General features: G+C 40.9%; 2 protein-coding genes across 6 annotated transcripts in view; one reads left to right on the top strand and one right to left on the bottom strand.

Annotated features, from left to right (window-relative positions):
• Positions 1-13,294, top strand: part of RAB3B (RAB3B, member RAS oncogene family) — a 67,491-nt gene that overhangs the window by 33,639 nt on the left and 20,558 nt on the right. For both annotated transcript variants that reach the window (XM_081485475.1, XM_081485474.1), the window contains exon 3: positions 12,552-12,670. In XM_081485475.1, coding sequence (XP_081341601.1) covers positions 12,552-12,670 — 119 coding nt within the window. The remainder of the gene's footprint in view (positions 1-12,551; positions 12,671-13,294) is intronic.
• Positions 1-13,294, bottom strand: part of LOC145504495 (uncharacterized) — a 102,585-nt gene that overhangs the window by 25,063 nt on the left and 64,228 nt on the right. The window lies entirely within an intron of this gene.

A 13,294-nucleotide genomic window follows, 5' to 3' on the forward strand; every position in this document is an offset into this window, starting at 1 on the left:
TTAAGTACTGTGTTTCGAAAATTGAAAATGCTATCAATTGTAAGGTGTATCCTTATTTCAGAGATGTTAAAATGTGAAACAAAAAAGGGCATCTTAGAATCCATATAATATTGTACTTTACACCTCAGTGAAAATGAAACTGCTTATACTTTCCCCAGATGCCATGCTGTTTTAGGCCTTACTATTTTTTTTCTTTTTAGCTGTTTATAATGGAAAATTTCAAACATACACTCAAGTAGGAAGACTAAGGAGTACTTGAGTACAATCATCCATCTACAACAATGATCAACTTATGATTTGCCTTCCATATTTTTTCCCATGTTTCCTTCTCCCTGGACTATTCATAATAATAGCAACTGCCAGTATTCATTATGAGTTTAGTTTTTCTTAATTATAAAAGTAATGTATGCTCATTAAAAAACACTTTGAGATTATATACAAACATAAAGAAGAAAATTTTACTGACACTGTGGTTGGTTTCTTTTCTATGAATCTTCAACATAATTGAGGTCATGATGTATATTCAATTTTATATCTTGTCTTTTTTAATGTAAAGCTATGGCATAAATACAGCTAAAGGTGTTAGAAAATCTTTTAAAATATGTTTTTAGTGACTTCATAGTATTTTACAAGGAAAATGTACTGTATCTATTCATTAATTCATTCATTAACAGTATTTGCTGCATTTACCATATTTTGGTCACTGTGAACAGCAGCAAAACAATGAGGTACAAGCTCTGGCCTCTCAAAGTTTAGTTGTTCTCCATTGTTTGAACATTTAACTACTTTCCAATTTGGGGCTGTTATGGATCACATTGCAGTGATCAGTGATCATCTTTGTATGTAAAACTCTTCCTCAGTTTCAGATTATATCCTTTGGATAGACTTTCATTAGTGAGATTCCTAGTGTACTCTACCTTTGCCAGCATCGAATATTATCTTAGTTTAAGTTTAGCTAATTTAATAGGTTAAAATGGTATCTCATTATTTCAAATAGTATTTCTCTGATTACTTATTGAACAATCATCTGTATATTTATTAACCATTTGTTTTCTTCAAATTGTCTAACAAGGGTACTATTTTTATCACCAGCCATTTCTGAATATAAGACCTAACAATCATTTCCTTTTGCTTGCTGTGACCTGGGGATATATTAAGTATAATCTTGTTTCAAGCTTCTCCTGGCCCTATACCACATCACTTCTCCCATTTCTTCCTATCTTGAAGGGGAGTTGGGTGAGTCACTGAAAGGATACAGCAGGTGGCAAATTAAGCAGATTCCCTAGGGAGACTCCTCAGAATGCTCTGAATAGTGTTGATGTCAATTGGGAGGCAAAAAGACCGAAGAGGAAATGGATTGGCAACTCTGATGCTAAATTTGTCCATGCCAAAGCACTGGGGTGTCAGGGATGATTGTTCTTTCAGCAGGCATCTTTAAAATACCTGCTACGTGCCCAGATCTGTCCTGGGTACTGATGAGGGCTTAGTAACTGGAGAAGATACAAATGAAGTAGATCTTACTTAATAGTCAACTATGTACATGTCTAAAGCATTCAGACTAAGTGGAGATGTCCAATAGACAGTTGGAAATTTGCATCTGAAACTCGGAAGTAAGGGGCCCAGGGGATAAAGAGCCAGTTTAGGAGACAGGAGCAGGAGGAGGTACAGGGAAAGAACTGGTGAAGTAAGGTTTCATAGAAACTGAGGCAAGGAGAGGTTTTGAGAAGAGGAGCAAGTATGGGGCATGTCATCTTTGTTATCTGAGGCAACAGAGAGCTAATATTACCCAGCTTTCTCTCATTTATTCATTCCTTTGTTCATTCAGTGTTTTTGGAATACCTGCTAGGTGCCATGCCTTGCTCTAGGTTGTTGCTGAGGCTATAGAAATGAAAGGCACAGCCCTGAATCCACAGCCTAGATGAGGAGATGTAGATGGGAGTTGAAACAAATCCCTGATATAGATTCTGTGATCCATTCATTGAAGAATATTTATTGAAGGGACTTCTCTGGTGGTCCAGTGGTTAAGAATCCACCCGCCAGTGCAGAAGACACCATTCAATTGCTGGTCCAGGAAGATCCCACATGCAGTGGAGCAACTAAGCGCCACCAACTACTGAGGCCCCCTCGCACTAGAGCCCCTGCTCCACAACAAGAGAAATCTCCACAATGAGAAGCCCGTGTACAGCAACTAGAGAAAGCCAGTGCAAAGCAATGAAGACCCAGCACAGCCAAAAATAAATAAATAAATATTGAAAACCTAAGATATGCCAGGTTCACTGAGGAGCAATGAAAGGAACTGCTACATCTTTAGTTTATCTGTGTGAAGTAAAATGTAGTGCCTGTATCTTTGTGGAAATCAATCGTATCTGTGAGAGGCTTTGAGGGTTTTGTGTGAGATCATTGCCAAAAATAAGAATGCAGGGTATTCACCTCTCTGGGGCTGGACTTCTCACTGTAAAATGAGGGAGGTGACCCTATAGGTATCATATGTATCATCCTATAACCTCTCAAAGGATTTGCCACATGTGAGGTAGCTTCCCTCTAGACTGAGAATTCTGAGGGCAGAAATCCTGTGGGTCTTATTCACTGGCACAGTGTAGGCCAGTGTTTGTGCTTACTAGTGTCTGTGTTTGTGTTTGTGGAATTGATTACTCTCACGTATGTAATCAATTCCACAAGGGCTTTCTAACTTGAATGTTCTGTGTTCTGCTATCACTAAAATAAGGCTCAGGTATATTCTGTGAAGGTCCAAAAAAATGATGATGAACTTTGATATTGGATCCCCAAGAACTTCCCAGAATAGGTGCCCTTTGACCTGGACCTCAAAGGTTAGATAGGAATTATGGTGGGCAGGGAAGTACTTTCAAATACCCAGTCCTGGGTTCCAGTGACCTCTTTTCCTGCCCACTGTCCTCAAGGATCACTACCTGTGACTGAACTCCTTGGACTCCAATCTTCTTATTTGTAAATCAATAGTGACAGTAACTCATGGTGTGCTGGAAAGAATACTGGAGGTGGAGTCAGAATAATTGCATTTGAGTCCCAGAAGGCAATGGCACCCCACTCCAGTACTCTTGCCTGGGAAACCCCATGGACGGAGGAGCCTGGTAGGCTACAGCCCATGGGGTCGCGAAGAGTCAGACACGACTGAGCGACTTCACTTTCACTTTTCACTTTCATGCACTGGAGAAGGAAATGGCAACCCACTCCAGTATTCTTGCCTGGAGAATCCCAGGGACGGTGGAGCCTGGTGGGCTGCTGTCTATGGGGTCGCACAGAGTCGGACACGACTAAAGCGACTTAGCAGCAGCAGCAGCAGCAGCAGCAGCAGCAGCAGCAGCAGCTAGCCAAAAAAATAAGTAGCTGTAACATCTTAGGAAAGTCACTTTACCTCTCTGAGTCGCAATTTCGCTACATGCAAAATAAAGCAATCAAGACTGGATGAGCTCAAAGACTGGTTTCTTCTGACTCTCAAAAGTTTGTATCACAAGGTCATTGTTAGAATCCAAGGAGATGATACAACAAAAATGCTTATCAACTGTAGGGTGCTCCAAGTGTGGTGTATACTACTGAGGACAGATGGGTGTAACACCAAGCCAGCTTTAAGGGGACATGCTTTCCTTTCCTCAATTCTTTGCTTCTCCTTGGCTCCACTGAACGTCCCTGAAAACCTCTCTCCTTCTGCTTTCCTCCCATTCCTATGGGACATGATGCCTCAGCTCCCAGGTGCTGCAGAATACAAAAGGCTTGGAGTTTGGCAGCTGTGGGTCTGGGCATAGGGTGAGGGGAGAACCAGCTCAGAAGCTCTTATTACCTGCCTTCCTGGTGCTCATCATCCCCACCCCCAACCTCGCCTGGAGGGAATGAGCTAAAGAGGGGCAGGGAGAAGTTTGACTGGCAAGCATGTATGTAATAGGGCAGGATCCAAGGACAGAGGCCCCAGAGATAACCTCTTCCTAGCTGTGTGACTTCTTAAGTCTGTCACTGCTCTGGGCCTTCCTATATTGTCTAATAACTTGGAAAGGAATCAGAAAGAAGAGGGGACCCTTTTCTCACAGGTGATTTTCCTACCAATCCTGAGTTTCTAAATGAGTTTTCTGTCCTTAGCACAGAATCAGCCTTTGAGTTTCATTCACCAGAATTCTTATTAAGTGCCTACTATGTGCTGGGTGCTATAATTGAGGACCTGGGATTTAATTTAGCTAAATAAATATTGGGTCTCAGAGGAGACAGATGAATAACCCAGTAGCTCTAATAAATTTGATACGTGCAATGATCTAATGCCAAACTAAAGAGGGCAGAGAAAGAAGTTACTTTGTCAGGGGAGAGGAGGTCAAGGACAGTTCAGAGGATGTGACCTTGAATAAAGTTGTCAATCATAAAGAAGAAAGGGGATTTCAGGCAAAGATCAAAGATCAAAGATTTGATCAAAGATCAAATCTCTTCAGGCAAAGATTAAGGTCCAGGAGTGTGAAGGAGCAGTGTTTGGAAAACCACAAGTAGTTAGGCAAAGCTGAAACCCACTGGTTCAGTGGAGGAATGGGAGGGAAGGAACTGGAAGGGAAGCCTGAATCAATCCTGAAGGGTCTGCTTTCTACTGAGATGCTTGTAGCCTATGAGGTGGCTGGTGGAAGTCAGGGAAGGGATTTAGACCAAGAGAGATGGGATTTAGAAGACGAGATTTAGAAAGACCCATCTGACATTCATTGTGCTCTATCAGAAATGTTGCTGCTGCTGCTGCTAAGTTGCTTCAGTCGTGTCCGACTCTGTGCAACCCCAGAGACAGCAGCCCACCAGGCTCCGCCGTCCCTGGGACTCTCCAGGCAAGAACACTGGAGTGGGTTGCCGTTTCCTTCTCCAATGCACGAAAGTGAAAAGTGAAAGTGAAGTCGCTCAGTCGTGTCCGACTCTTAGCGACCCCATGGACTGCAGCCTACCAGGCTCCTCCGTCCATGGGATTTTCCAGGCAAGAGTACTGGAGTGGGGTGCCATTGCCTTCTCCGAGAAATGTTGCAGTCACTCCCAAATTTCACCCTTTCAATCCTTTTCAAATATTTATTGGAAATCTCCCCGCCCCCTGTGCCAGTGCTATAGCCAGGCACTGGAGACCAAAGAGTAAGCAAAACCAGACACCTTGTTCTTATGGCCCTTGCAGTTTGGCAGGGGAGACAGACTTTAATCAAATAATTACACAAATAAATGCAAAATTACAGTGAGGATGAGTGCTACAAAGGAGAAATACATGGTGCCAGGAGAGGATGTAATTGGAGCATTTGACATTGCCAGGATGGTCAGGGCAGCTTCTCTGCTGAGCTGAGCTGAGCTCCAGAGGAACAGTGTTGCCTCAGGGAAAGCTGCTAGAAGGCTCTGTGGGAATGGCCTCTCCTGCTTTAAAGTCTCCATTCAATACATGTTTCTCTTTACAGTAAACAGAAACTATAGAGTTTAAGCAGGTATGTATAATATTCAACCTTGTATCTTCAGGACCTAACCACCACTTACTACAGAATCAGTGCCCAGTGAAGATTTGGGAAAAAAAGAAAGGAAAAGAATGAAAATCCTTTAGGCACTTTAGATATTTGGAGATGGCAGTACCCTTCCTCAGAGCTTCTTTCTTGCTTCAGCTGCTCTTCCCATGACACTGTTTCAAGTTCCCGTCACTGTTCTTTCTGGTCATTCTGTTTGATTGTGGCTCCTGTGACAGGTGATTTAAAACATCAGGGATGGAGTCCAGTGCCAAGAACATTCGTCTCTTGGAGCCAGAAGACCTGGTTTTATTTAAGCCTCTTTTCATCATTCACCTCTACAAGTCTCAGGTTTTTTTTTTTTTTAATATGGAATGGAGATATTGGTTCTTCTCTCATAGGATTTCTCTGGAAACTAACTGAGATAATAAGAAAAAAATACTTTGTAAACTGTAAGAGCTAAACAAACATAGGACTTAAATATTTGGAGGGCTGCCACAGGAGTGAAAAATTAGATTTATTCTTTGGGTCTCCAGAGAATAGAATTAAATCAATGGATAGAAATTACCACATGCAGCTTTCAGCTCAACAGAAGGAAGAAATGTTGTAATACTCAGAACTGTCCATCAGTGGAGTGGCTGCCTTTTGAGGTGGTAGGCATCTAACACTGGGAACACTTAATGCAAGTATACTATAGAAGGAATTCGTTTTTTAAGTAAGTGGGTGGACTGAGTAACTTCTAAGATTTACTTTTAATTTTAGAACTCAACAATCTGATAGTTAAGACACGTGGAGGAGCTGGGAGAGGGCATATGTGGCCAAGAGAGTACATGAACAGACATATGGAGCAGAAATGAGTATTGCATGTGTGGGTGACAATATGGAAATTCCAGAAATGATGGATCTGTGTTGGATCAATGATTCAGTGGAAGATAACTAATATTGGTTGAACACTTGTGTGCCAGACATGTGACTCCATTTAAGCTTTGTGGGTGATTTCCAGCCCTTTCCTATAGTGGAGGAGAGACGTTGGCCTTAGGAAACCTTAGACGTGGTTAGAGGTTCTCCTGTCTGGAAGTGGGCTGGGTCCTGTCCTGAGAAGCGGAAAGGAATTCAGAATACACAGTCTGGTTGGGCTATAGGCTGTGTTTGACAATACACAAACTTTTGTCAAAATAGAGGATTTGAATCCTAACTCTACTCCCTTATAGTTTGTGACTCTAGCAAGTTACTTAAACTCCGTGACCCTCAGTTAATTCATATATAAAATGGGGACTAAAACTTGTCCTGCTTCAGGCTGATATAATAGTTAAGAGGAATAACCTACAGCAAAGGACATTCTGGGAAGAGCACAGGCTTTGGAATCAGACCTAGGTTTGAATCTCAGTCTGCCATGAACTGGTTGCAAGATGTTAGGCAAGTTATTTAATTTTCCTTATCTGTAAGTACAGATAACAGTATTTCAAGGCTGTTTTGAAAATTAAGTAAAATAGGAAAAGTGCTTAGCATAGTGCCTGGCACTTAGCAGGTTTTATTTGGTTAGTACACATAACAAGATCCCATATATGAAGCACTTATTGAAGTGCCTGGCACATAGTAGGTGTTCAGTTGATGTTATCTCCCTTCTCTCTGGCCCCTGTGTCTGTCAGTCACACTGACAGGGCTGCTGGAGGCCAGGGCAATGGCTTGCGTATCCTCGTGTCCACTCTCCAGCATAGTGCTCTGCCCATATGAAGAGCTCAATGAATGTCTGCTTCGTAGAAGTGAATCAATTGCTCTTGATGACATGGTCTCCTTCTTCAAGTAGACAGTGAGTCATGCCTCTTTTTTTTTCCTCCTTCCTGTCTCCTCTTTGGTTCTATTTCTGACTCTCATCAGTGGGAGGGGAATCAATGTTCATCAAAGTGATTTTTAAAAATAAAAGAGAGAGGGAGTTTCAGGAGCGATTCCCTGGGCTACTTTCCGTTGAGCACAGGATAGTGAGAGCTGGATTGTTGTTTCCAACCTTGGTTTTCTTTAGGTGAAAAACAACAATATCGACAGTAATAAGCACAGCTACTATAAGCTTCATTGCACACCTACTATGTGCCTGGCACTCTCCCAAGCTCTATGAATACATTATCTCTAATCCTCACACAACCACTTCAGGACTGGTATTATTATTTTGCAGACAAATACTATTTGATTTCACTTACAGGAGATACCTAGAATAGTCAAATTCATAGAGTCAGAAGGTACACTGGTAGATGCCAGGGGTCAGGGGTGGGGTTTTGGGGAGGGGGAATGGGGATAGAGTTTCAGTTTAGGAAGATGAAAAACTCAGGGGATGGGTGATGGTGAGAGTTGGCCAACAATGTGAATGTACTTAGTGCCACTAAACTGTACAGTTAAATATGGTTAAAATAGTATGTTTTATATTATGTGACTTTTACCACAATAAAAAAAAATTAAAGAAAAGGACTGGTATTATTGTCATCACTTTATTAATGAGGAAATTAAACCTTAGAAAAGTTAAATAATAATACAAGGGGCAAATACTCCTATACTTCAGTACCTAGTATGAGCTAGACATTTTAAAAAATCTTACTTAATTACAAACACCCTACAAAGTAGGGATTATTATTTTCATTCAAATTGTAAAGAAACTGAACCTCAGAGAGATGAAAAAACCAAGCCATCCAAAATCACAGTTAATAGGAAAAACTGTGAGTCAGACCAAAGCCTGCTCAACTCTTAATTCATCCACTCCCTTTCTGTCTGTCCATTTTCTGCTCTTTGAGGGAAGCTTCATATTGAGGGGCTTCCCAAGTGGCTCAGTGGTAAAGAACCAACCTGCCAACACAGGAGATGTGGGTTTGATCCCTGGGTCGGGAAGATCCGCCGGAGAAGGAAATGACAAGCCACTCTAGTATTCTTGCCTGGAAAATCCCACGGACAGAGCCTGGCAGGCTACAGACCATGGGGTTGCAAAAGAGTTAGACACAACTAAGCAACTAAATAATGACAACAACGACAAATCATTTTTAGATCCTGAGTGGATGCTGCCCTGAGCAGGTCTGAATGAAAGCAGGCTGGCCTGTGGCATGAGACTTGTTCAGTCCTGCTGGGCAGACCCTGGGAAGCTGGCCCTGATCGTAGGGCTGACTGTGGAAGTACAAAAACGGCTAAGTGGCACTTATGCTGTATAAGGAAATGTTTCAAGCATTTTGGATATAATAACTTTCTTAATCTTTGTGGTAACTTTGTGAAATAGGTATTGTTATTATTCCCACTTTATAGATGAAGAAACTAAGGCCCCAAAAGGAAAATTGCACCAGGAGAGAATTATCCAAAAGCGTGAATACTAGATACAGGAATCATTGTGAATCATTTTAGAGGCTGCCTACGATTGTCACCAAGTTAGTACGTGCTAAAATAGGGGTTTACACCCAGAAGTCTAACTCAAAAGACCACGCTCTTAACCTCAAAACCATATGGCCTTTTTGTTTAGCAAGTGGTGACTGAATCCCTAATGTGTGCATAGCCCTCTCCAAGGCACTGAGAGTGTAGAGGTGAAACTAATTCCTTGTCCAAGCTTATTTATTATTCTATGCCAGGACTTCCAATTAACTGGGCATCAGTTGATTAGCAGGATTCTTTGTCAAAGAGATGGGGCACAGGTCCAGACTCCAGGTAGAGATGGGAGACTGGAAACTGTCACAGAGAAGTGGTACAGTGCAGGTGAAGTGAGGAGAGATGAGACCTGCTGGCAGTGCAGTTGTACAAAAATCCTGCTTGGGCCTTTAGATCCCCAGTCTGGACAGGTGGCTTAATTCTAAACCCTACAGAACAAGATTTGGGGCCTGAGCCTGTACACTGGTAGAAAGAGTCTCATCTGTCTTGTTGGCTCTGAGGAGTTCAAGAAGTAGAGGTAAGAGCTGCTGCAGTAGTTCATAAGTACACACACACAGAGCTTTTATGTAGATATAACAGACAGTGAGTATCTCTCTAATATTAGTGCCTAAGATTCCTGTGTTGGATGTTTACTCACTCACCCTCACTCACGCACACTCACTCATCTATCTCTTCATTCATTTTTTAATTCATTCATCTACTCACCCATTCTACACTACTTATTCATCACACCCATCTACTCATTCATTCCACACTACTCATCTATGCTTTTTTTTGCTAAGTCACTTCAGTCGTGTCCGACTCTATGTGACCCCATAGACAGCAGCCCACCAGGCTTCGCCATCCCCGGGATTCTCCAGGCAAGAACACTGGAGTGGGTTGCCATTTCCTTCTCCAACTCATCTATGAGCTGTATACAATTCTATTTGCCAGAACTCTTAGGGAGAAGTACTATATGTGGTCAAAAGGAATACTCTGATAAGCTGCTTGAAGGAAAGAGTAAGACACCCCCAAACCATGCTCAACAAACAGGAGATGGTGACTCAAATGCTCTTCAAGGATGGTGGATGTGTTAAATGCAGACTTTGTTTTGCTAAGTAATGTGCAAGTCTGGGTCAGAGCTGAATTGCACAGGACATGAAGAAGCTGAGCCCTGCCAGAAAAATAACTGATCTGTTTGCCATGTCTGTAAGTCACCCCTTAAATACTTGTTGAATCTATTCCTACTCCATCCCCACTGCTACCACTCTAGTTCAAATCCTTCTTGGGTCTCACCTGAGCCATTGCAAAGATCTCACCAACTAGCCTGCCTGCTTCCCATCTCTACTTCCTCCAGTTCATTCTCCACATCACAGTCAGAGTGGTCTTTCTAAAGTTCAGATCAAATCATGTTAATATCCTACCTCAAAATCTTTGATCCTAAAAAGATCAAATTCAAATTCCGAAGCATGGCATTCAAAGCTCTTTCTAGTTTCATTGCCTACTCATTTCGCACAATTCCTTAAGTTCTTCTGGAGTAGTCACGGGAAAAAACTCTTCTTTATGCCCAAATAGCTTTCCTTCACTTCTCTGCTTGGAAAATTCTTTTTTAGGAAAATCCCTGTTGTCTTCCTTCTATTACCAAGTAACCACATCTTTAGGTAATGCTGCTGGACTTGGTAGAGATTCCATCCATGGGAGTGGTTATGCCATTCTCCTCCTGGGCATTTTATAGGATTGTGCTTTCTTGGGTGTGGGCATGTGACTTGCTTTGGTCAGTGAACAAGAAAAATGGAAGAGCCAAAACATGACTCACTTACTTTCCTTCCTTCTCATAGCTGCTCTGTCAGTCTTTATCCTGGAATTAGGCAGACAGAGCAGAGCGCCCAGCCAACTCTTAATGGGTATGTAAAAATAGTGAAAGATAAAACCTTGTTATTGAAGCTGCTGAGATTTTGAGATTGGTTATTATTGAGTAACCCAGTCTATCCTAACTGGTGTACTATCTCTGCTTTGACATCTTTCATAACTACCCTAAATCACCATATTTCTACTTTATCTGAATTGTGTGACACATTTTCTTTATACCACTTATTTGATACTGATGACATTGCTAATTATGAGTTTGGTGGTATGTCTTAGCCACCTCTATACTTTTGCTGAGCCTTCCTGAGGGCAAGGATGATGCTTGTTCCATTTCTGTATCACACAAATTATGATTCATAGCCAAGGCAAGATACTGAAATAGGTGTAGGAGTCAGACAGACAGACTTGTTTTGAATGCCGATTCTTACATTTGATGGACAATCTCTGTGAACCTCAGTTTTCTCAACTGTAAAACGGGAGTATTAATATGTACCTTACAGGGTTTTTCTAAAGTTTGTGGCTAATAGGTGCAACATATGTACTAATAATGGCATGTTATAATTCTTTTGTTCCCATTATTTGTTTTTTAATATCATTATGGGTAGTGTTCAGTAAATGCTTGTGGATAAACCTTTCATTGACTGAGGTATAATGGTATGTGCATCAGACTTGGAATCAAAAGTCCTAGATTTAAGACATAGCTTTTTTTTTTTTTTCCAGCTTTGTGTCCTTGGGAAAGTCATTTACCCTCTCTACAGTTTTGCATTCTCAACTATAAAATGTAAATACTGATCCTTACCTCACATATAAAATTTAAATGAGGTAATATATGAAGAAATGTTTTGTATGTGCTCCAGTATCACACATCTCAAACTATAATGATGCAGAGAAGACTGATTGGTCCCTGACATGAGGACTGTGTGTGGACATTGTGAAGCACCCCAGAGTATTCCATTAGCGCTTTATTGTGGGGTTGGGCTTAGCTTGTTTGTGTTTGTCTTTCCAACTAGACTGTGAGCTGCTTGAGTAAAGAATTGTCTTAGTCATATATATTTTTTTTTAGTGAAAATGTTTGTTTCATCTTATATAAATAATACATGTTTAACATTAAGGACAATAAAAGTACCTGAAGAAAATGAAAATCCTGATAATTCTTATCTTTCTTACAGAGATAGTCACTATTAACCTTCTGCTGTGTTTCTTTCCAGTTTTCTTCTCTGCAAATATCGTTATGAAGCTGACATTATATTGCACATACAAGCATTGTTCCATCTTATATAAATAAGCACATAACCATTCTAAAGTTAGATATATGTTAATGATACTTTTACACTGTTTAAATAGAGTTGTAACCAAAATTTTTGTGCATAAATATTAATGTTAGTCTGATTTTCTATTTTTGTAAAAAAGTTTTTAGAAGGAAAAATTTCCAGGTCAAAGGGTACAAATATTTTTAATACTCTTGGGACTTCCAAATTGATTTCCAGAAAGACTGAACCAAGTTCCACTCCCACAAACAAGGTGTAAGGTTGTACATCTCACTACATCCTTGTCTGTAACAGGAATTATAATTAAAAACAAAGAAAAATATTTTAATATAATAATTATCTATTTACAGTTCTTTTGTGAAATGTTCTTTCCTCCTGCTCATTTTTCTGCTGGGATTTTAATTGTTTTCTCATTAATTTCTATGACGTTTCAAAAGCCATTTTATTATAGTCACCAAGTACAAGATAAATAATAGATGCTCCTTAAATATACTTTAGATTATTAGTTAATTGTCCTGGGGACTTTTTAGAAACAAAAACAGACTTTCTATGAGGCTGACTCCTTCCTTTTCCCATCTAGGACACAGCTGGGCAGGAGAGGTACCGGACCATCACCACAGCCTATTACCGTGGAGCCATGGGCTTCATTCTGATGTATGACATCACCAATGAGGAATCTTTCAATGCTGTCCAAGACTGGTATGAGATTCATTTATTCATCCATTCATCAGATTGTTCATGAAACCCTAACATGTGCTAAGCCCTACGCTATGTGTTAGGGAAAACCAGATGAATGAGACATGGCTCCTGTCTTCACAAAGTTCACAGATGAGCAGAGAGGATAGATCAGTGAGCAGGCAATGACAACATCCTGTGACAGGTGCAGTGATGAGTGGTACCCGGGCTGTAGAAACCTAGCCAGGGGAGTTAGGGATGTGTCCTGGAATTGCTGACATACATATTGCAGTTTGAAGATGGACAAGAACTAGCCAGAGGGACAAATGGATGAGAATGTTGCAGAAAAAGAGTACAGATGTGCAAAGGCAAGAAGGTAGGTGAGAGGGTAAAAAGAGCAGAGGTCATGAAGGATTTTGTGTGCTGGGATAAGGAATTTGGATTTTATTTGTAGGTGAGGACATTTGAACCAGGAAACAACAGGTTCAGATTAGTGTTTTAGAAAAAATCATTCTGGACAGAGTAAGTACTAAGTGAATCCACATATTGTTTCCCTATAAAGTTTATCCCTTGGCTGGGGGGTGGGGGTCAAGTTCATAACAGTTCACTATACAATAGAATCCAACACAATTCCCTAGAGGTATAGCC

Source organism: Giraffa tippelskirchi, chromosome 5 (genome assembly GCF_054371585.1).
Source record: "Giraffa tippelskirchi isolate mGirTip1 chromosome 5, T2T-mGirTip1v1.2.pri, whole genome shotgun sequence".
In the NCBI taxonomy this organism is placed as follows: Eukaryota; Metazoa; Chordata; class Mammalia; order Artiodactyla; family Giraffidae; genus Giraffa; species Giraffa tippelskirchi.